Source organism: Dipodomys merriami, unplaced genomic scaffold (genome assembly GCF_024711535.1).
Source record: "Dipodomys merriami isolate MVZ:Mamm:240054 unplaced genomic scaffold, mDipMer1.0.p SCAF_587, whole genome shotgun sequence".
NCBI classification, from domain to species: domain Eukaryota; kingdom Metazoa; phylum Chordata; class Mammalia; order Rodentia; family Heteromyidae; genus Dipodomys; species Dipodomys merriami.
In genome coordinates this window covers 489,953-515,452 of record NW_027206165.1, presented here as the reverse complement: position 1 = coordinate 515,452, position 25,500 = coordinate 489,953, and the positions used below count along the sequence as shown (strand labels likewise).

Genomic DNA, 25,500 nt, shown 5'->3' with positions numbered 1-25,500 from the left:
CTAATGCTTGTGCAAAAGATATGATAAGTTTACAGGTTTATGAAGGAGTCTGGACGGGTTCAATGACTGGATGGGTTTGTATTGATTTATATATAACACTAATTTAATATTTCATATTAATGAAATACAATCTTACTGATTACCCCCAAAGCATTATATGTGTACTTATATACATATATGTGTCTATATGTTTGTCTTTGAAAGAATGGCAGTGTTTATTTTAGAACTATTATCAAACACAAGAATAGTAATTGGTATAGTTGATATTTCCAATGAAGAAAGCAGATATTTTTTGCCTCCAATCATCAATATTTATTGAGCATTTACAGTGTACTGAACACAGTAGAACATACAGAAAATATTGCCCCTGCTCTGGAGGATCTTACATTCTGAAAGAAAAAATATATCTTTTTTTTTCTCGGTCGTGGGGCCTGAACTCTGGGCCTGGGAGCTGTCCCTCAGCTCTTCAGCTTGAGGCAAGCACTCTACCACTTGAACACAGCACCATTTCTGACTTTTTCTGTGTATGTGGTGCTGAGGAATAGAAACTAGGGCCTCGTGCATGCAAGGCAAGCACTCTATCACTGAGCCACCTTCTCAGCCCCACTTGTCTTTTAAAATGGCACTTTTATTTGGTGTCTTCTGTAACTTTCTGAAGAAATATTCTGTAGGGTGAGATTTGATATAACTCAGACCCATCATTACTTAGAGAAGATTTAAAGACAAACAATGGCAGAGCATTCAGGATAGAGTTTGTAGGAGATACACAATCTCATTAAGTAAGGTGAGATGTGCTGCAGTAGAGGATGGTTAATAGTTTGTGGGATGCAAGCAAGGAAAGCAAGGGATCTCAGACAGTGAGTAGACCAGAAAAGTCATGTGACCTTTTCCGAAGTACATGGCCACCAAGGAGGAATGGTTAGTGACAAGACAGAAGGCTAAAAAAAAAACAAAAAAAAAAAAAAACAACGGTAATCCTGCATGCCTGGCAAATGCAATTACCAAAATCGAAGGCAAGCTGAATCAAAAAATTCTCAAAAACCAAAACTGATTTAGATGCACAGAATTTTCAGTTAATACCAACCATGGTGAGTCAAAAACGTTGTGGCTTCCTAAGTTAGAAAATGCTATATATCAAAATTTTAACTGGAACATTATTTTTCAAATCAATTTTCCCCTCCCCAAGGAAAAACTTGGGTTTGTAGGAGGTAGTTGGTAGATAGATTAGTATTTTTGTTATTGTGATAAATTTTGCACTTTAAACTTGGTAAAAGCCCATTAGCTGCCAAAAGGGAGTAATGAACTAAGTTATAATAATGTACAATTTCTTTTGAGGCATATCAAAACCAAAAGAATAATTTACATGAAAAGTTGTAGAGAAAACGGTAATAATGATTACCAAACAGTTCGTTTTCACTGCATCTTTACTTTTACATTTTTGTTTGTAGGTTGTCTAAAACAGTTAAATACAAATAAAATGTGTAGCAAAAATAATGAGAGCAAGCAGCAGGTAACATTACAAATAATGGAATGTGAACCATTTCTACCCTTATCCAGAGTTAATTGGGACACAACTTTGTCTCAAATAATACTTCTGGTACTGTAGTCTAAGGTGTGCACACTGAAATAGACTCTTCCACAGAAATAGATGATTCCAGAATGCAACAGCCATGGAATATCTGTACCACAGCCCTGCTAGTGCTCCAAAATTTTCAAATATCCAGAATAACTACACCTGTGCCTGGAACCAATTTTCCCTTTTATTCCCCACCAGTACAAACCAATATGTAGGAAGATTTCTTCACTTCGACATGGAAGCAGTTTTAACACACACTGGCCCTTGTGAAGTCACCATGTACCAAAGTACATGCCAAACATTTACAACTTGTAAAAATTCTACATCTTCAGGCTGGGAAGGTGGCTCAGTGGTAGAGCGCTTGCCTTGCATGCCTGAGGCCCTGGGTTCGATTCCTCAGCACCACATAAGCAAAAAAGAAAAAAGCCAGAAGTGGCGCTGTGGCTCAAGTGGTAGGGCACTAGCCTTGAGCTGAAGAGCTGAGGGACAGTGCCCAGGCCAAGAGTTCAGGCCCCATGACTGGACCCAAAAAAAAAATTCTACATCTTCATATTGGCCAATTGAAGATGAAAACAGATAAATCACTAAATGTTAACAGGCAATATCTATTCCCCTAATATTAAAAAACAACAACAAAAAACCCTGAGAAATATAGAAATTCAAATAGAAGCAACATAAACCCATCATAAATCATAAACAAACTATTTGTGGGACAGCATGGATGGCAATTAGTCTGCTGTATAAATTTTAGAATGAGGCAGACAAAAGTTGGAAGGCCATTTAATTTTCCCCTCCTTCTCCTGCTTTCACTTCATCTCCTTGGTAATCATATCTACAATGTCAACTTTTCTCTCATTAACTACTATATTAGCGTGCAGTCTTTGAACCCCTCTTCACTTAATGTATCAAGCTCAGCAATGACTTCATCAAAACCTGTCTTTGCAAGAAAGCAAGCTTTCTCTGGGGAGTTCAGAATCTCATAATAGAACACCAAGAAGTTAAGGGCCAGACCCAAACTGATAGGTTTATCAGTTGTGAAGCTTGAACTCTGGGCCTGGGCACTGTCTCTCAGCTCTTCAGCCCAAAGCTAGTGCTCTACCACTTGAGCCATAGTACCACTTCCTGTTTTCTGATCGGTTTATCAGATATGAGTCTCAAATATTTCTTTATTGCTATTGTTTCTAACATATTTGTACGATGATTTCTTTTTTGCTGTGTATGTCCCTCCCTGATGGTATCTGGTAAAGAACTGCTACACTTGTGTTTCGTTGAAAATCAATCTTTCTATGTTACCTAGAATGGCCTTCATCTCCTGAGCTTGAATGATCCTCCCTACTCAGGCTTAGAAGTTGCTTGACTATAGTTGTATCACTGGGCCTGGAAAGATTAGGCCTACACAGTTATTTTGAGAAGAGCTCCTAGGGAGCTAAGAAGTTAGGAATTCTCTGGTGATGCTGCATTATCAGTAAAGGAACTGTGTTGTCCCAAATGATGCCTGACTATTCCTGACTGTGGCAAATCCCAGGGGTCAGGACACAAGCCTGGTTTCTAGAAGTGGCCCTGACTCTTCCCACACTTAGGACCTGGGATAACAAAGATTTATTCCAAAGTCTAATGGGTAACACCTGGGAAGACAATATGAGGTAGCTTAGAGTGACTGAGAGGAACTTTTAGGATCATAGAAGAGGGAGGAATTCACACTGGAATAGGGCGTGCAAATGGAAAGACAAAAACACACTGGTTTGGGCCAAGCCATCAAGCTTCACAGAGACCTATCCTTCACTTCACACTTGCACCTCACCCATATTCCCCCCGATCTCCCCAAACCACCATTAGTTTGAACAGTAATGGTGGTGAGGTGCCTGTTCTAAGACCACTCCTCCCACCCACAGGATGCTTTTCACTATTTAGCTGAACAAATTGTTAAAGAAAAGATAATGGGAACACCATGAGTTCAAACCACAAGAGCAACAATGAACATCAAAGAAAAGAAATGAAAAGTAAAGAAACTTAAAGGAAAGGAAAAATTTGGAAACAGCCAAAAGCTACTTAAGATTCCAAAAATGGAATTTGGACATTTCTGGGAAATTGTTAGATTTTTAAAAAAAAATTTAATTTGTGCAAGGATTATGCTGTATATCTAGCAATTCTGCTACTTTATTGCAGTGTATACATTAAAGCATGAAAAATGATCCAAGAATCAGTTTAGTGCCTGCGAATACCTTTTTATATTGAACAGGGAGCTATTCCAAAATGTAAAGAAATCAGATATCATTTACATTCAACAGAACTTATCGGTTACACACGAACAGAAACAAAAGTCTCATAAGCTCAATTACATTAGTAGATCTAAGAATTAAAAAGCCAACTTATTTTATGCTTCCAATACTTGTCCATTTCTCAGATAGTCTAACAATGTTTCAGAAGACACACAGTGATTTTCATTTAAAAAAAAAACTCACCTATGTTCATGCGAAGCAGGTGAAAACCTCCCTATGCATCCCTGCAGTCCTAAGATAAAGGGCCTAACACTGGTGGAAACCTACTTCGTCTCAGAGTGGCACGATGCATTGTGGGAATTGTAGTCTATGTTGCAGCACAGATACTTTGAAAGTGCAGGTTTTTTATTCTTTTTTTAAAAGCAGGGCAAAGATCCTTCTGCGCATGTGCCTCCCCACCCACTGTGGGTGGTTCCAGCCTGCAAATTCCAATTCCTTTCCCGTTGCCTTGCTGCTGGAAGTTTTCTCTTCAGTGGAGCTTGGGAGGTGTAAATTGAAGGGATCTCAGGCTGCAGAAGTAATAACAGGTAGGAACTGTGAGCTGGATGCAAAACACAAGGCAAAATTGATCCTCCACATGTTCCTCCAGCATGAGGCTGATGATTTGTTCAGGGCTCCAGAGTTTGTGCTGCCACAGCCCTTGTGTCTCCAGGTGCCAGAAACTGGCTTGCAACATTCTGACAGCAAGTTGGGTGGTTCTCCAGAATAGGAGAAATTGTGCATTTATATTTCCATGATGGTGAAATTCTGCTCTTAACACATGTGACCTTACAATCTTTGCCCAGGTGTAAGATGAGCATGGTAACAATTGTAGCAAAATTGTGAGGTGTGTGCCTGATTTGACTCCATTTATATTGCAGTTGTTTTTTGGGTTCCTGTGTTGTTTCTCCCACAGGTGTCTCTGCTCTTCTCCTTCCTTGTTAGCTTTCTTAGTACTCCTGGCTTTAGTTCACACGTGTTTGTACAAGACCTTTTTACTAGGAACAGGTCTACATGAGATATTACAGTAGTGTGTGATGGTCCTGTTTTTTTTTTACTTTCTGTTAAGCAATGAAGCCTAGCAATGTTTGAAGGAGGATACCTTGTCAACTCTGACAAGCCCTACAGAACAGAGGCAAAAAGGCAAAGGAAAGGCAAAATATTTTCAGCTTCCTTGCCTTAAGCAAAGATTGGTTCTACTCACTAGAGCACAAGACTCAGGTGGTACTCTTTCCTCTAACACTCCCAATCACTAGGTGCTGCTGGAAGGTTAACAGTAACTAGTAGGAGGGGAAATGAACTTGCCTGAGGAATCAGTCAGAGCCTAGTTCTCAGAAAGGACATGGGGCTGTGGTTTGTGGATTAGGAATTATTGTCACAACTGAAAGTATCTATCTCTGTTCTTACTAATTTATTCAGCTTCTTCACAGTATCAATTCTTGTACATGATCTCTCAAATGTCTCACCTGTGGGTATACTGATAGTAGCCTTATAGCGTTGGTTTTTACCTGCAGTTAAGAAAGTGTTGTCATGGAGTGTTACAAAAGGAAATTAAAGTACTGTGTCTTACTCAAAGTGGTATGGTTTTTAGATGTAACGTATAATGAAGTTTTAGGTAGTGTTCTCCATTTTGTCTCAACCTGCTCAAAGAAGTATTATTTCACTTAACAAAATCTTCATGGGAATTGAAGTCAATGAAGCTTGAACATTCATTTAAAATATGTTAGTGAAACACGTTGATCCCTTTTTATCCTTTGCAGGTCCTATGCATTTTCCTAGCTTAAAATTTTGCTAACATGGAGGTTTTCCACTTTATCTGTTCTTGACAATTTACAATTTCTCCACTAGATTATTGAGCCTATTTTACATCATTTAAAATGAGAGACTGCCTAAATATGTATTCCAAAACAATTGTTCAATAGAATTTAAGTACAATACAATAAAATGCTCTTTTTTGTGTGCTAGACCTGGTTCTTGGGCTCAAGCACTGGACATTGACCCTGAGCTTGTTCTGTTCCAGCCTAATGTTCTACCACTTAAGCCATATCTCCACTTCTAGGTATTTTAGTAGTTAATTGGAGATCAGTGTCTCTTAGACTTTCCTGCCCCAGCTGGCTTCAATCTGTGGTGCTCAGATCTCAGACTTCTGAGTAGCTAAGATCACAACCATGAGCCACCAGAGCCCAGTTACAAAATAAACTCTTAAATATAGATTATGTTTGTAATAAAATAATATGAACTAGAAGACTTGAAATTTAAAGGATGATAATCTAAATCCCAAAACAAGAAGAAAATATCCCACACTGAAATCTACAATTGTGGTTTTGAGCATTTGAATATGGATAATTAGCCTACAGAAGTTTCTTTGTTACTTTTTAAAAGTAAGAAACCATTCTTGTCATGTGGAACAATCCAAAATGAATGTGCAAATGTTGCTTTTAAGTGATTCATATTGTTCCTTAGCACAAACGACCTAACTGAAGTTTACAGAGTAGGTTTTCATATTTCATACATATCACTGTAAAATTTATTATATTTTATATTAAGAGTTTCTAATCCACGTAGTTGTGTAAAAAAAAAAATAAAATCTCTGGACAATAGCATTTCCTGTGTAAAAGCCAAGCAATAAATATAAGAAAAATTATATCGATATTTATTTTTTATTTTTATAAGTCTGCATTTTGGGGTGTCCTCAGCTTAGAATTTTGTGTTAGTATTATTTGTGCAACATAAGATTTTAATCTTCTGGTTCTTTAGCTGTGATGTTCTGTCACTCCTATGCTTAATATTTCATGTTACATCTTTAGTAAGCCCTTTATCTCTCATATGATTGTTTAGGAAAGTGAGCATTAGGGACTTCTCAAAACTGTATTTACATAATCTTTACTGATTAAGTAAAGTAGGCTAAATGACAAATTTCAAGTTATTGCTCAAGGGTTCTCCAAGTATTTGGATGCAGGGAAATGTGCCATTTGAAAACCATTACTGAAATATTATAATACAAGTAATATGTATTGTATATATTTTCTTGTATAATTTTGGGGAAAAGTATTGAGTTATAACCTATATTCTCTCCATGGAGTTTAAATGTATAAATGAATAAGATAGAGTGCAAAAGCTCGATGGAGTCCTAGGATCCATTTTAATGAATAGAAAAATAATTCATACAACCCTAAATGTATTTCATTAATAATTAGTGGTATTGAAGGTGTGGATTTTTGTTTTAATTATTCAATCATTTTTAGGAACCTTAGTTTTTATGAATTCTGTATGTATATTAACCTAGAATACTGTTTGTCTACCAACTAATGGAATGTGGAGTCATCCTCAGTGGAGCATTTAATACTCCACTTGAGACATCAAAGATTCTTCTCCCATAAGAAGGCTTTGTGCTTTTTCACTCCATGTATAATGTTTTGAGCAGGAAAATCTGAGGCATAATCACACAGGTTCTTTCCTGACTATGTCAATTGCCTTTTCTCTAAGCCATGCGTCCAGAATCTTCTCTTCATTGGCAACAGGAAGAAAGAATGAGAGGATCTCTGGTGAGTTGTTTTTATTTCTCATTTTTCACATTCCATTTTAGGAAGCTAAGTCTATCCAAGATTTAAAACAGAAAAAAAATATTCAGTTTCAAGAACATGTTCCTAAACAAGAGTAAGATGGTTTTTAGAATGAGTAGATTATAAAATGTCTTAGTTGAGGGCAGACTTCCTTAGAGTTTTCTGATGTGAGATAAAGTAGTCACACTTGTTTGGTGATTCAATGCCATTGGGGGAGTCACTTGTCATGTAAAGTGGACATTGGCTGACAACTTGTCAGAGATCACCTCCTTATGATTAATGTTGAATTATGTTAAACAGGTTTTACTGGAGTTTCTGAAATAGTGTGGTCACACACACACACCTTCAAATGTGAGAGATTACTTAGTAAGATACATGTAATTAAATTACTCTCCATACATATTTCTTGGACTGCTTCCTGGTCTTTGACTACATAAAACTTGATAATATTTGATGATATAGTGTGTGGTCTTCCTAGAAAGCCCTTTGTATTTTTCCTAATGTGTCGTCACAAGATTTTTTTTCTCTATTTACTCTCTTCATTCTGTTTCCTACTCATAAGCTTTCATCATTTCTCTCTTTCTCTCACTTTTTATATATTTTCCTCCCTGTGTCTTCATCTCTTTCAGTCCCCCTTCTCTCCGTCTGTCTCTCACCATTTTTCAAATGCTGTATCTGGGAACTTGTTTGTTTTACTGATCAATTTTCCTTTGCTGACATAGTTCTTTGAATTGAAATTTCTCTTACCCCTTTTCTCTTTATGTCTGAGATGAACGTTTGTTGTGTTGCATGCTTGGTGTCTAAATTCAACACTAATGGGACACACCTACCTCATCCTCCACTGTCTTTCTTGTGCTAGTGTTGGAACAGGAACTCACAGGCTTCATATCCTGTCCGCTTCCTCCTTGGAAGACCAAGCACTACTTGGTCTTTTAAAAAAAATCTTTTTGCATTGTAAAATAGTTTAGAGAGGGGTTACAGTTATATGATTATATTTCCTATGGAGCATTGTTACCTGCTCCTTTGTTTTTCCTCTACCATTTCTTTCCTCCTAACCTCTGCAACCCCTCCCACCCTCCCTCACTCAAATGGTAAAGTTCGTTTTCAACCTACTGTCTATTTTTGTTTTGGGGTCCAGCTGTGGGGCCTGAATTCTGGACCTGGGCGTTGTCCCTCAGCTCTTCCAACTTGAGCCACAGCGCCACTTCCGGCTTTTTTTCTTTTTGCTTATGTGGTGCTGAGGAATCGAACCCTGGGCCTCATGCATGCAAGGCAAGCGCTCTACCACTGATCCACCTTCCCAGCCCCCAACCTAGTGTCTTGTACATCTCATTGTTACAATGAGTCAGGCTGTATCCCTATTTAAGCATTTTGTTTTTTTCCATCCTATCCCCAAATTAGAAAAGTGTATATACAAGATGCAAGGCACCGCAAAAACATACAGTGAAAACAGGGGTTATACCGTGGGGGAAGAACATACCAAAGGAACAAAAAGTCACATAGTACATTAAAAACAAGAGCAAGAAAGAGAAAAACCACTTGAGTTCCTGTCTTAGGGCTCATTTCACTTCATATCATCTGATATGGTCATATGTACATAGCTTTTGACCATTTCTGCTTGTCCTAGACATGTACTAGTTATTTCAAATAAGGGAGATCATGGGACCTATGTTTCTTTGGGCCTGGCTTACTTCACTTATTACACATTTCTCCAAGTCTTAACATTTCCTTATAAACGGGGTGATGCCATTATTCTGATGGAGGCATAGAAAAGCATTGTTTGTGTGTGTGTGTGTGTGTGTGTGTGTGTGTGTGTGTGTGTCTATACACATATATGTATAAATACATATTATGTATATATGGATATATATATCATATTTTCTTTATTCACTCATCTACTGAGGGGCATCAAGGTTGGTTCCATGTCTTAGCTATGGTAAATAAAGCTGCAATAAACATAGGTGTGCTGGTAGCTTTAGTATACCCTTGTTTGTGATCTTTGGGTAAATACCCTAAAGTGTGATTGCTGGGTCAAAGGGGAGCACTATGTGGAGTCTTTTGAGGAACCTCCATACTACTTTCCAAAGTGATTGAACAAGTTTACACTCCCACCAACAATGCAGTAGGGTTCCCTTTTCTGTTTGCATCCCCTCCAGCATCTGTTGTTATTCGTGTTCTTGATTATAGCCATTCTATCTGGGGTGAGGTGGAATTTCAAGGTTGTCTTAATCTGCATTTCTTTTTGGCTAGAGAAGTTGAGACTTTTTTTGATTTTTGTGTTTTTTTTAGAATGAAATTGCTCCATTTGTTAGGAAATGGAAAGTCTTGGGAAAAAATTATACTAAGAGAAGTAAGAAAGGCCCAAAGAAACATAGGTCCCATGGTTTCCCTTATTTGCAATAACTTGTATATGTCTGAAACAAGCAGAAACGGCCAGATAAGTTGAGTTTAGGCAAAAATGAACCCCATTAAGGATTCAAATGTATTTTCTTTCTTGTAATTGCAGGTCCCATGGTTTCCCTTATTTGCAATAACTTGTATATGTCTGAAACAAGCAGAAACGGTCAGATAAGTAGAGTTTAGGCAAAAATGAACCCCATTAAGGATTCAAATGTATTTTCTTTCTTGTAATTGTTTCTAACATATTTATAAGTTGAGCCTTTTTTTAAATATGTCTTTTGGCCATTCTTATTTCCTCTTCAGATTAGATTCTTGTTAAGTCTTTAGCCCACTTATTTATTGGGCAGTTGTTTCTCTGAGGATTTGTTGTTGGGGATTTAATTTCTTGAGTTCTAAGTATATTTTAGATATGAGACCCATGTTCATTTTATGCCTAGTGAAGATCTTCTGCCAATCTGTGGGTTTTGTATTGATCTTGTTAGCAATGTCCTTTGCCATGCAGAAGCTCTGCGGTTTCATGCAATCCCATTTGTCCAACCTTTCTTTGATTTGTTGTGTTTCTGGGTCTCTATTAAGAAAATTTTGGCTGGTGCCAAGTACCACTAGAGTTTCTCCTATTCTTTTCTGTAATGTTTTTTAGGGTGTTTGCTTTGAATGTGAGGTTTTTGATCGTTTTGGAATTGATTCTGGTACAGGGTTATATATACAGATCTAGCTTTAGTTTTCTACAGGTAATGAACCAACTTTGCCACCACCATTTACTGACGAAGTTGTCTTTCCTCCATTCTATTTTTGAGCTCCCTTCTCAAAGTTTAGGTGGATATAGGTCTGTGTGTACATTTCTGGGACTTCAGTCCTATTCCATTGGTCCTCAAGTTTGTTCTTGTGCAATAACCAATCTGTTTTGATTACTATGGCTTCGTAGTACAGTTTGAAATTTGGTAGTGATATTCTACCAGCATTGTTCTTTCTGGTATGGATCGTTTTTGCTATCTGGGGTCTTTTATTGTTCCATATACATTTCTGGCTTGTTTTTAATATTTCATTGAAGAACTCAGACTATTGATAAGTATCGCATTGAATTTGTAGATAGCCTTTGGAAGTATTGTCATTTTCACAATGTTGATCTTCCCATTCCGGGAGCGTGGTAGGTTTTTCCAGTTCCTAAGTTGTGCTTTAATTTCTTTTTTGGCACTATCTCTTGAGCCACACCTCCTCCAATATGTTGATTATCTGCTTAATTTGAGTTGTCTACCCAGTTTTCTGGCTTCCAGCCTCCTTAATAGCTAGGGTAGGATAAGCATCTTGAACCAGAAGCACTTGTGTTGTTTTTACTTACTTGAATATTTATCATTAATAATTAATTGGATACTACAATAAAGTTAGATGATTGTTAACAGCATATTTAAAATTAATATTCAACCTAAGCTCCAGTATTTCATGTTTCAATTAAGTGATGTACTTTATTTCTAATAATTGTAGCTGTTTTTCTAACTGTGCTACATTTTCTTCACTAACTTTATGCTCACACAACTCCATGAAGAAATTGTTTCAAATTTAATTGATCTATTGTTATCGTGGTGATGTATAGAGAGACTACCATTTCTTGGACCAGGTATTGAATACATTTCCTTTCATGCTGTGTCTTCCATACCCTCACTCTCTCCCAATGTTTCCCTGCCATCTTGACTCATGATTTGTATAGCTTACTTTCATCAGTTCCTAATGACCTCCACAGATGCGCTTTTTACCCCATTTCCTTCTAGTTCTCTGGCTTTCCCCCACTCTCCAGAAGAGATCCATGTGAATACACCATATCTATTTAAACTTTTTTTTTGCCAAACCTGGGGCTTGAATTTGGAGCCTGTCCTGGGCACCATTCCTGATCTTGATTTGCTCAAGTCTACAACTCTACCACCTGAGCCACAGTGCCATTTCCTAATTTTTCTATTTATGTAGTGCTGAGGAATGGAACCTAGAGCTTCATGCATGGCAGGCAAGTACTCTAACACTTAGCTATATTCCCAGCCCCAAACTATGTGTTTTTATTTCAAAGGTGAAGTAAGAAAGAGGCTATATTTAATATTCTATAAATCACAATGACGGAATACATTTCTTGATCCATTGTAATTTCCCTGTGTTTATTTCACTCATAGAATACTAAAAATATATCTTTTAATTTTCATGTATTTATAACATAACTTTAATTTTTCATATTGTTTTCTACACCATTTGTCTTCCGATTTACTATTAATCTTGGAATATGTGTCTTGATAAATGCAACACCATAGTATTTTTTTTTAAGTTTAAGATAATGGCATCCATGTGTGTGTTCGTGCTGATTTCTTGTCTGGTTGTTATATCAGTTAGTAAGAGGAGTATTAGTTCTACAATAGTAATGGTAGATTAAAGTATTAAAACTGCATGGTCTTTTAAACATGTCTTTGTACCTTTGCTTTTCAGCATACATTTTTACTATCATAATGTATAATCTGTCTGTCATTATCAATGATCTATATCTGTGGTCACATATTTTGGGGTGATGCTTATTTCCCACATATTATCACTATTTGTATTTTTCATCATTAACTTTTGCTCATGGTATCTTTGTATATTTTTTTTTAATTTTTATTTCTCTCTAGTCCATGACTTTGGATTGCTCATTAAGTTTTCTTTCTTCTGTTCATGTCAGACAGTGCCTTATATATTTACTATATTTTACAATATAAATATGGTCTTATTTTGATGGATATCTTGCTATTTAATATCTGTTTGTCTCATCTGATATTTATTTCTTATTTTGCTTCTATGTAACCTGCACACACCTCAACTTCACTGTAAATCACCTCTCATATAAGCTGCAGGCATTCTCCTGTACACTGTGAATTACCTCTGATACCAATTACAAATTAAATCTGATGTAAATAGTTGTTATACTCCATTGTTCATAGAATAAAAATAAGACTGCATGTTTAATACAGGTGCCCTACTTTTTCAAAGGTTTGTTTCTATGTTCCATTGAATTTGTGCAACTCAAAATATGCAAGGACTGCAAGATTTTTTAAAAACAGTCTTATTAATATTCTTCATACAGAAATAAGCAGACATTTCATGTAAAGAACAAAGGCCATTCTCAGGCTGAAGCATAGAGCTTCAGCAGAAGTAAAATGTGCAGGAAAATTGTTATACTGTAGAACTGCAAGAAAATGAACTTTCTACCCTGTGGGATTCTTTGTTAGGAACACAAAGGAAATTAAATTGCTGGATGCATTTTTACTACGAACATTAATCTTTACAATATTATCATAGTAGTAGAATATAGCATAATATAGTTACTTTTCAATGGAATTGAATGAAATTTATAACCTATGTATAAACTTTCTATTTTCCTTTTAAATTTTTGTAGAAATAATTCTTTGAACCCAGACCCCCATATTTGCGAGGCAAGTACAAAATTAATTGATCCATATGCAGGATTCACAAACTTTGTTTTTAAAACACCTATGTGTTTGTATATTGAATTTGCATTCCTTATGAATTATGAATATGGTACTATAAGTTTTCTTTTCACAAGAGAAATTACATACAATGTTTTCTATACATTCTTTTACCTACACATGTACCATTCCTTTAACTACACATTTACCTTTTTAATAATCTTCTCCTCTGTGTAGATCTATGTTAGCAATTTTTATTTTTCTCTTGATGCACAATAATTTTTTTTCGGTCCGGTTTTCGGGATTGATCTCTGGCCCTGGGCCCTATCCATCAGCTCTTCAGCTCAAGGCTAGGGCTCTACCACTTGAGCCACAGCGCCACTTCTGGCTTTTTTCTTTTTTGCTCATGTCGTGCTGAGGAATCGAACCCTGGGCCTCAGGCATGCAAGGCAAGCACTCTACCGCTGAGCCAGTCACCTTCCCAGCCCCGCAGAATAATTTTTATAGCACTTAAAATGAAGATGTGTTAATAATGCATTATCTTTCCCTAGGAATACCTTCAATCTTAATTGTAAGAAGAGGCCCTTTGCCCCATGGATTGTGTATTGAAGTCTATTTTCTTTAAACACTTTATAGATATATTTGTTTTTGTGTGTTAGTCATCATTCACCTCTGATATTGTCAAGAATGACTGTATTCCTTTTAGACACTGTACAACAAATTAGTGCTGTATTTTATTCTAATTCTTAAAACTACTATATTTTTTACATCATGTCCCAATTCATAGTTTTATTCTCTATCCTTCTTGTGGTGGTCATAGTTCACATTTTTGGGGATCATCTTGAGCATTCCTTAAGCCTCTATCCATTTACATCCATCCTTCAATTAAGGCCTATTAAAATGCAAAGCTGATTAAGAAACATTTTATGGTAATAAGCAAGTATTTGGTGTGGTAGGAAGTAGTCAGTGTTCACAAACGTTCATGCTGGCAGTTCATTTTTACATATGAAGAAACAAATGGCTATCTATGACCATACTTTTATATCTAGAAATTTAATAACAAAAATAGTTAACATCGGATGTTTTATTGTGAGAACTAAGTCAAATCTTATGAGAGCCAAATCATTCGTTTACTATTTTTTGAGTAATTTACTCCTTTGAACATTTACCTGTATGCTGTGCTCTTCATAGATCTACTAATGTGTTATGTATTGCATATGATGTAATGGCCATGTTGTGACTGTTTATGAGAGCACTATTTAATAGAAACTCTAAATAGTATTGTCAGTGAGGCAGAATATGAAAATGCCGAAAACACATTTATTTACTTCATTGTTACCCAGATATATAGTAAATATTACCAAAATAAGGTAAACACACACTTTCAGACTCCTACTTATACTTATTGTTGTCTTGCTAGGTTATTAGCTTCAAGAACTGTTTTCTTGTCTTTATTGCTGGAACCAGAAATGGGTTCTAATGTATTAGAAAAACTTTGTATGTGTAATTACCAAGTTACTATGGAGGCAAATATTTCTACTTTGATTATATATTCTCTCATTTTATAAATAACACAGAAAGTTCCAACCACATTCTGTAATACAAAAGCATACATGTAGAAGAATGAAATTCTAGTTTTGGTGTTCTCAGGACTCAGGGATTGATGGAATGTGCCCTTACAGAAGCTGGTGTCATTTGATGATGTGGCTGTGGAATTCAGCTGGGAGGAGTGGCAGGAATTGGATATTTCTCAGAGGACCCTGTATAGAAATGTGATGCTGGAAACCTATAGCATGCTGGTGTCCTTAGGTGAGCCAAAAATATCACATTAACTTGAAAAGTTAAGTGGGGGCTTGACCTCTGGGCATTGGTACAGTGCCTCAGCTCTTCAGTTCAAGGTGAGCACCCTATCACTTGAGCAACAGCGCCTCTTCAAGCTTTCTGGTGGTTAAATTGGAGATAAGTATCTCACAGCTTTCCTATTAGGGCTGGCTTTGTATGGCAATCCTCAGATCTCAGCCTACTGAGTAACTAGGATGACAGGTGTGAACCACTGGTGGGCGGAAAATGATTTGTTTTTAGTAGATATGTGAATATTTATAGAACTTTCAATGCTATTTGGATGTAAGTTTCCAGTCTGTGGGAAGTGTCATTTGTTTCAAATGAAGGTAGATTATATACAGGTAGATTATATAAATTCTGAGGCAATTTTATTTTCATTGTTCAAGAATCCAAATCAGCAGTTTGACAAAAGTTCCAAACTGTCTTCCCTAAAGAGAAGACTGTATTCCCAAACTTGAAATGATTATTGTGGGTAGATATACAATCTAGAAAACACATACATACATACATACCTATTTATCATTATTGGAAGAACTGGAAATCACTAGATTAGAGGGAGTATTTATAATCCAAACCTAGTACTAGATGCAGTGGTTCATGCCTGTAATTCTTAGGAGTCTGAAATCTGAGGCTTTCAGTTTGAAGCAAAAACTGCCAGTGAAGTCTCCATGCGACTCTTATCTCAAGATAACCACTCTTACACTGGAAGTGGAGCTAGGACTCAAACTAATAGAATGCTAACCTTGAGAAAAAGAATTGCATTCAAGTCACACAACCTGCAAAATTAATTCAAACCTCGTGGAGATTCAACCATGGAGACAGTGAGAAATGAAAGAAGATTTGGGAGCAACCTTGTTAACAGGATATCTGAAATCTTAGAACAATTTTGACACAGCATGAGCAATAAGTCTTCACTCTTATTAACAGGGCACACTGGTCCTAAACCTCAATTGATTGTCAAGCTGGAGCAAGATGAAGAGCCATATATGAGAGAAGCCTCAGACAAGAATTTCTCAGGTGAGTTAAAGCATCTTGCATAGTGATCATGGATCCAGAACCAAATTGGTAAATTCGTCTTGCTATGTACTGACCAATAATATTCCTAATTCCCTTGAGTCCCATGTGTAGCAGAGAACTAGGTGATCTTTGTGTTAGACTTGTGAATCAAAAATGCATGTAGATGCACACTGAACTGTGTAGGGCAGTAAAGGTAAAGTTAGCAATTCTTTCTCTTGGTGGAAATTATTTTGAAAAAAGAAAATTAGAAATGTGAAAAGTGAGATTTACTTTTCTTTGAAACTAGGACTAGGCAGGTATAGCAAATGACTATGCCAAGGCTGCTATCCTCTGATAAGGATAAGGAGGGTAGAGGCCAGGATACAGAACCAAAGCTTTCAGTCTAGAGAGAATGATTAACTAGGTCGTGATCTGATGTGGCTTTAGTTCATGAGTCTGAGGGTTTAAAAGTCAGATGAGATTCTGTCTAAGGTGCAGGGAAACAAATTTTAAAATTTCTAAAGATACTTAATTCACAGTGAGAACTTATAACTGAAGAAATGTGGTTATAAAACTTTATTCTCAGGTGTAAGCAAAGGTTTGTATAAAAAAGGTACAATCTCCAAAGTTAGAAAATACTGTTCTCCTAATTTTTGAGAAGTAAAGTAGCACAATATATAAATTATTTTAAGAAAGTAAAACAATACAAAGCATCTATTCCCCTAAGATCAAATAAAACATTTTTGGGAAAAAATGAAGAATGCTACATATTAAATTATACAGGTTAAAAAGCTAGCAGTAAATAGTTTAGTAATTTGTATAAATAATTCCTCTGACATGAAAAAGAAGAAAAACCTGAAATACAGAAAAACATTTTCCATCATAAACTGTCAGTGTTACTCTTTTTTTGTTGTTGTGAAAACAATTTACAGAGGGGTTACAGTTACATGGGCAAAGTAATGAGTACATTTCTTACCAAGCATTGTTGCCTCCTCCTTTGTTTTCCGTTACCATCCCCTCCCATCATTCCCCTCCAGCCCCCCGCCCCAGCCAAAGTTGGGAAGTTCATTTTTTGACATAACATCTTGTACATCTCATTGTTGGAATGGGTCCACCTTCCCTCCACAAATTATACCCACATCAAACACAGTAAAAACAGGGGTTATACCATAGGGGAGGGACATATAAAGCAATAAAGAAATATCATATATATATATATATATATATATATATATGTTAGAAACAATAGCAATAAATGGAAACATATGAGTCCTTATCTTGGGGTTCATTTGCCTAACATCAATTTATTGACCGTTTCTGCTTGTCTCAGATATATACTAGTTATTGCAAATAAGCAGAACCATGGGACCTGTTTCTTTGGGCTTGGCACACTTCACTCAATATAATTTTTCCAAGTCTTTCCATTTCCTAACAAATGGAGGCATATAATTCTTTCCGATGAATGCATGGAATTCCATTGTGTATATATACCACATTTTCTTGATCCATTCATCTACTGAGGGGCATTTGTGTTTGTTCCTTAACTTACCTATGGTAAACAATGCTGCAATAAACATAGTTGTGCTGGTACCCTTAGTATGGTCTTGTTTGTGATCATTTGGGTAAATGCCCAGAAGTGGGATTGCTGAGTCATAAGGGAGCTCTATGTGGAGTCTTTTGAGGAGCCTCCATTCTGTTTTCCAAAGTGGTTGTACAAGTTTACACTCCCAACAACAATGCAGTAGTGTTCCCTTCTGTCCATATCCCCTCCAGCATCTGTTGTTATTAGAGTTCTTGATTATAGTAGCTCAGTGGTAGTGTGCTTGCCTTGCATGCATAAGGCTCTAGGTTTGATTCTTCAGCACCATATAAGCAGATAAAACTGGGAGTTGTGCTGTGGCTCAAATGATAGAGAGCTAACATTGAGCTGAAGAGCTGAAGGACAACACCAGGCCTGGAGTTAATGCTCCATGACAAAAAACGGGGTAAGGAAGAGTATTACTTTCTTAATCAATACATTTTGGTGAAAGAAATTTATTTCTCATAAATCAATTCCTACATTAATATTTCAAAATTTGTAACAGTTAAGATGGGAAAAATGTCTTTATCTATATTTTAAGGAGTATTTGGATCTTATTTATGTTTTTTTTCTTCTTTATATGACTCATTTTAGATATTCAAAAAATGGAGCATGTGATTAAGACTTACCAGGAAGGTCCAGATGAATGTCTGCGTGACGTAGCTGTCACAAATATTAACACAATAGAGCAAAGAGTGAGATTAGTGACAACTTCTAACTTGACCTCAAAACAGAAGCCAGATCTGAATAGGAATGATGAGAACTCCTTAAGGATGACGACGGATGAGTTCATTCAGTGTCAGAACATGCTCCACTACAGTGAGCCTGGTAAGATGCCGGCTGCATATATGCCTGATGTTTCTCCTGTAGTTAAACAATCGCTTAGATATTCAGAGGCTTTTAGTCAAAATTATGATGGTCCATATTTTGAATATGGAGGAGAGAAGGTATTAAATTCAGAGATGATATTCTTTCCACATAATTGGGTTTGCATCAGAGATCCCGCCTCTAACCATAACGAAAATAGAGAAGAATATGATAAGTCTGCTCTTCTTGCCCAAGAACTTTGTCAGGGAGGGAGGTTTCCAGTCACTATGCATCAGAAAAGAGACAAAGGAGAGAATCCTTATACAAGTAGTGAATGTGAGAAATCATTCAGTAAGGATTTACACCTTACAAAACCTGAGAGGAAATATCCACAGAATCCTGATGAGTATAAGCAATGTGCAAAATCTATCTCTAAGAATTCAGAACTAAGTTCTGATCAACCTAAAACAACACCAGAAGAGAAACCCTATAAATACGAACAATGTAGGAAATTTTCCACCCAAAAGTCAGGTCTCAGAAGGCATCACAGAACTGACAAAGAACAGAAGTTTGATGAATGCAAAAAATGTGGAAAATCATTTAGAATGAAGTCATACATCACTTTGCATCAGAGAATACACACAGGAGAGAAATCTTATGAATGTGACATATGTGGAAAGTATTTCAGACAGAAGTCAGACCTTACTGTTCATCGGAGAACTCATACAGGAGAGAAACCTTATGAATGTAATGTGTGTGAAAAGTCTTTCACCCGTAAGTCATACCTTACTGTTCATCAGAGAACACACACGGGACAGAAACCTTATGAATGTAACAAATGTGGAAAGTATTTCAGACAGAAGTTTCACCTTATTGTCCATCAGAGAACACACACAGGAGAGAAACCTTATGAATGTAATGTGTGTGAAAAGTCTTTCACCCAGAAATCAGACCTTACTGTTCATCAGAGAACTCATACAGGAGAGAAACCTTATGAGTGTAATGTGTGTGAAAAGTCTTTCACCCGTAAGTCACACCTTACTGTTCATCAGAGAACACACACAGGAGAGAAACCTTATGAATGTAACAAATGTGCAAAGTATTTCAGACAGAAGTTTCACCTTATTGTCCATCAGAGAAAACATACAGGGGAGAAACCTTATGAATGTAATGTGTGTGAAAAGTCTTTCACCCGTAAGTCAGACCTTACTGTTCATCAGAGAACCCACACAGGAGAGAAACCTTATGAATGTAACAAATGTGGAAAGTATTTCAGATTAAAATCACACCTTACTGTCCATCAGAGAACACACACAGGAGAGAAACCTTATGAATGTAATGTGTGTGAAAAGTCTTTCACCCATAAGTCACCCCTTAGTGTTCATCAGAGAACACACACGGGAGAGAAACCTTATGAATGTAACAGATGTGGAAAGTATTTCAGATTAAAATCACACCTTACTGTCCATCAGAGAAAACATACAGGGGAGAAACCTTATGAATGTAATGTGTGTGAAAAGTCTTTCACCCAAAAGTCACACCTTAGTGTTCATCAGAGAACACACACGGGAGAGAAAACTTATGAATGTAACAAATGTGGAAAATATTTCATATTAAAATCACACCTTACTGTCCATCAGAGAAAACATACAGGGGAGAAACCTTATGAATGTAATGTGTGTGAAAAGTCTTTCACCCATAAGTCACACCTTAGTGTTCATCAGAGAACACACACGGGAGAGAAACCTTATGAATGTAACAAATGTGGAAAGTATTTCAGACAGAAGTTTCACCTTATTGTCCATCAGAGAACACACACAGGAGAGAAACCTTATGAATGTAACAAATGTGGAAAGTATTTCCGATTTAAATCAGACCTTACTGTCCATCAGAGAAAACATACAGGGGAGAAACCTTATGAATGCAATGTGTGTGAAAAGTCTTTCACCTGTAAGTCACACCTTACTGTTCATCAGAGAACACATACAGGAGAAAAACCTTATGAATGTAACAAATGTGGAAAGTCCTTCATCTGCAGTTCATCCCTCAGGAAGCATAAGAGAATCCACACACATGAGAAATCTTAGGAATGTGATAACTATGGAAAGTCTCACCTGGATGAAAAATAAGTTTGCATGATAGAACCAAAACCTGATAGAAGCCTTGTGAATGTAGCAAATGTGGAGCCTTTTAGCCAGAAGGCATGCCTCATGGTTCCAAATTGAATGCACACAGGAGAAAAATCTTATGAATGAAAAAAAATGTGGAAAGTTTTTGAGAAGTCATAGTTAAATTTTCATCAGAAAACACACAGGAGAAAAACATTATGAATGAAACAAGTATCAAAAAAGTCCTTCACTTAGTAATCATGCATGGATGAGTGTTTATAGAGCACAGACAAGAAAGACAAGGTATGAATAATACCAATGTAGAAAATACCACTTCGACAGCATAGCACAGTGTTCAGCAGAGAACTGAATCACATAGGAGAAAAGAAAATTAACAGGTCTAACAAATATGCAATTTTTAATAGAAGTCAGTCCTCAGTACATCCAAGAACATAATAAGGAGAGAAAATGTGAGTATAATAAATGTAGACAGATATTTAGCCAGAAGTTTCACAGGTTTCTCTACATATTTCAGAGACCTAGAGACAAGACAGAATGTCGAGTGAACATTAGAGGACATCTTTCAACCAGAAATGAACCTTCAGCCAGCATTAGAGCACTCACACAAAAAAATGAAACCCAACATAGGGAAACCTTTGGCAGAAACCTCTGTAAATTATAGAGAAATCCTTCGTGGCAGAATTAAGCTAGGTGTAAGGGAAAACCACTCACTGAACCAACATTTCTCATCCTCTCATTGTGTAGAGTAGGGATGATTCCCCTTCATGTTATTCAGGGGTTGGATTTCCAGGCTTGACAAAGAATTAAGATAGTGAAATTGTTGACTTGTGTCTTTTATATTGAGGAATGGATGGTCAAGTAATTTAATAAACACTTTTCAGAAATAGGAGCTCTGGACCTTTGAGATTGAACTCAAATCATCCATAGTGGTTTGGTAGTGATAGATGGGGAAGGACTATCATGCTTTATTCCAACGACTTGAGAGCATCAATTTCTCCACTGCTCCCCAAAAGTCTTCCACTATATGTGTGGTCTATGTATGCATTATAACACTATTACTATTCCAATTCATTTTTTAATGGAAGGTCTGGTGGAAGATAATACTCCTTGTTTATTACAAAATGTGCACAAGAATAAAATCTGTCTCATCATCTTTCATCCCCAAGTTCATGAAACATTCAGAAAACCTGAAAGAATACATTTTCTTTGTGTGTGGGTACTAGTCTTGTAGATTGAACTCAAAGTCTAGCCACTTTTCTTAACTACTTTTTCTCAAGGCTAAACTCTAGCACTAGAATCACAGTTCCATTTCTAGTTTCTTTGGTGGAAAAATGAAGACATGATTCTTAAGCATTTGGGTTTGGATGAGTAATGCCAAAATGATTTTACTACATGTTGTTTTCTATTTACTACTGATGAGTCTGTTGTAAATTTTTACTTGTAGACCATGCTATTGTTCTTCTGAGTAATAAAACACTAGTGTGGATATTGTGGAGAGTCTGTGTTTTCTCACTGTTATGGAGGGTGAAAGTGAATTTCTCAAGAGGAGAATATTGCTTTTTCAAGTTACAAATTTCTAGTTCTACAACAAATTATAAGTTATGGTTTTGCTAAATTTAATTCTGTAGCAATTAAAAAAAACTAGATCCATGGAAAAAATGATGGACAAAAGCTAGCTAGAATACTTACAGATATCCATGGGATTATAGAGATAAGCAGAAAGAGGTAGGACTGTGCTAGATATTTGGCAGGGTAAAATACAGGTGAAGATGATTCTTGTGGGCTGCCTTGTGTCACATGACAGGGGTGCCTGGGTGGAAGGAATTGGTCCAGGTGCTCTGAGGGAAGCCCAGTGAAGAGGGGGAGGGCATGAAGGTGGCTTTCACAATAAATTTCCTTGGATGTTTTTTGGGGTCCTATAAACTTCCCCTCCCCTTACCTGACCAGGATAAGGGTCATTACATCATGCTATATATCTGTTCATGTCTTGACTCCTGTTTACTAAAAAGTTTCTTCTTGTTGGCAGGTTTTTGTTTTGCACTGACTATGTGGTTCTACCATGATTAGGCAAAGTATTACTGCTAAAATTCCAAAAACTTTAAATGGTCAATTTTAGCATTTAAGTGTGCTCTATAATCTGTGCACAATCATCTCTGTCTATATGTAAAATATGTAAATAGTAATGGTTCCAAAGTTACCAAGTATTCAGCTTGCTAAAAATTTTTGTCAGTGGAAGCTGTCTTTTAATCTGAATTGCTTTGTGACCTGACTATAAGGCAAATAAAAAAAAAAAAAAACAGGCAGTTTTAAAAGGCCATGGGAAAGGAGTTAGAAAAGATGGTTTCCTTTCCAAAGTCAATGAAATTGGTAATTAAGTTGGCTGTGATTTATGTTATTTCTTATGTCTATCTATGTTAAGATTAAATATTGTACCTCTGACCATGACTGGTAAACTAAGGCTGAGGTTTTAATTCTCTGTTTCCTCCCCTGTGCACTGATCAACTCCCTTTATAATCAAGGGACCACAGTGCGTCAAGATGCAGTTTGCTCCTATGCATGGGAAATACCCACGTAATAGAACAAAGCAGCTGCCTAAACCAGTGACACCAGCCTGCAAAAGCCAGTGTAGTCTTTCACCAGTGGTCTTTAACCAGTGCATATAGAATTTTGCAGGTAACCAGCAAGAGATGCGACAGTCCATATACACTGGGAGATGCCACATCCTTGCCTAGACTCCAGCCTTGCTGAATCACACATGATGAAAAGCCTGTGAATTTGCAGTAAAAAGAGAATAAAAAACAAGCCAGTTAAGATATTTGTTTCTGGATAGAAAAAAAAAAAAGATATTTGTTTCTGTAATGTTAATCACCACCATGTTAGACCATGAGGGGTGTATGAGCAAAAATGCTAAGTTGACTTTTCTCTAAAGGGCAAGAGATACTAAGTCTAGATTCTTGGTACAGAGCTACTGCATTAAAATAAACTGCTAATTTGCTAAATGTAACTCATACTGGAGGAAAAAATAGCCAGTTGAAACCTTCAGCCAAGAGGTAAAGGGTGTTGCCCAGTGTTTCAATGAAGAATTGAAATGCAAAGTAAAATGACTTTTCAAAAAGATTTAAAAATGGCCTCCCCATTGTCAGAAATTTGTCACGTTGTGGGGAGTGGCAGGCCTCCCAGAAAAAAGAAAGTTTAAAAGGACAAATTGTCCTAAAGATTGATTTCAATGTGGAAAATAAAAATTAGGATTACCAAAATGATTGTTTAACCTACTTTGCCATTATTGGTTTTTATAACAGTTTCCTAAACGCCCACAATAAAGGAGAGAGGACAAGTTTGTCAGATGTAATGTTGGCCCTGAATAAGAGAAACCTACCAGCCGGGAGTCTCCACGAGGATCCCACCCCCACCCCTCACTATCCACCAGAGCAGAGAGGCTCCATCCCGCCAAAGCCGCTCGGCACCAGCAGTGCAAAAAAGGGACTTGTCAGCAGACCACCCGCCAAGATCACAATCGCAACGAACTGGCGGGGCCGCCCGGGCCCCAGAGGCACCGCGAAGAAGCTGCCTGAGCGTGGACACTTTTGACCCGACATCTTCGACAGAGGCAGAGACAGAAAAGAATCACACAGAGCCACCACTGCCCAACCCAACCCGCAACCACCCCAACTGAACTCAGATTGCAACAACAACTGACGACCTACACCACACAGAAACAACCAGCTCCAGGGTGAGTACCCCACAGGGGAAGTGTATCCCTCAAGGGAGACCAGAGCTGGAGGGAATCCCCAGACCCTGACCTAGACTCCCTACCCCAACACCCGGACCACAGGACTCAATAAAACTGGGAACTGTTTGAGAGCTCCACCAGCCTGTGGAGCACACTCAGCTGGTCAGGCTAGAGCAAGAGCGCCCCTGGAAGGAAGCTTAAATTGCCAAGCCAGGAACAGCGCCCCTGGGTCAAGACTACCAACAGTAGAAGAAATTTGAACTGTGTCCCCCAGGCTGTATAGCCTAGGTGGGATACACATCAGCACAGGCCTAATGAGCACGCTCCAGGCTGCATAACCTAGGTGGTATACATCAGCACAGGCCTAACGAGCGTGCTCCAGGCTGGGGCCGGAACCAGGCCTGGGGATCCGGCGCCTGAACAACACGACCAACTCCTTCCAACTGAAGTAAAAAGCTGAGCATATGCCTCAACAGAGGGGAGAAAATCAGGAAACAACACTCCCCGGGAAGCACGCCTGTGACAACAAAAGACTTGGAGGCCCAGGACAAGAGAAGCCCAAACCCCACCAAAACTCCACCCACATACCCTAGACTGGGAATTGGGCAACACAGGATGCCAGCACCTGATAGTAAGCAGGAGCTCAGACTGTTAAGGCAGCTCAGCAATAGAGTGAGAGTCTTGGATGTATGAGGCCCTGGATCTGATTCCTCAGTATCACAAAAGCAAAAAGGGTCAGAAGAGGTGCTGTGGCTCAAATGGTAGAGTGCCAGCCTTGAGCTGAAGAGCTGAGGGACAGCACCCAAACCTAGAGTTCAAGCCCACACCCAGCCCAAAACAAACAAACAAAAACACATCAGGAGCCCATAGCAGACTCCAGTATTTGGGAGAGTGCATCCAGAGCATCTGTTCTTCACAAGAGCACCCGTAGGAGCAAACACAAGCAGTCTAGGCTGCTCAGCCCTTCCAAAGGAGGGAACTGCCAGCAATCTACAGCAGAGAGCTGAGAATCCTAAGTAAGTCAGAATAGCAGCTGGAAATAGGCTCCCAACAGAACCCAGATCAGGCACAGACTCTCTCTACCAATACAGAACCAGCAACCAAGCAAAGACAGACACACCAAAACAAAATTGAAGAGCAGTCTCCTGAACCTCCATGCGAAAATCACAGAGAAAAATCACAA

General features: G+C 37.6%; 1 protein-coding gene across 1 annotated transcript in view; it reads left to right on the top strand.

Moving 5' to 3' along the window:
• The window catches only part of LOC138813111 (zinc finger protein 585A-like), a 53,660-nt gene extending 33,115 nt beyond the window's left edge, over positions 1 to 20,545 (top strand). Inside the window, exon 3 of the mRNA XM_070001331.1 lies at positions 19,032 to 20,545. Coding sequence (XP_069857432.1) covers positions 19,032 to 20,545 — 1,514 coding nt within the window. The remainder of the gene's footprint in view (positions 1 to 19,031) is intronic.
• The last annotated feature ends 4,955 nt before the right edge of the window (positions 20,546 to 25,500 follow it).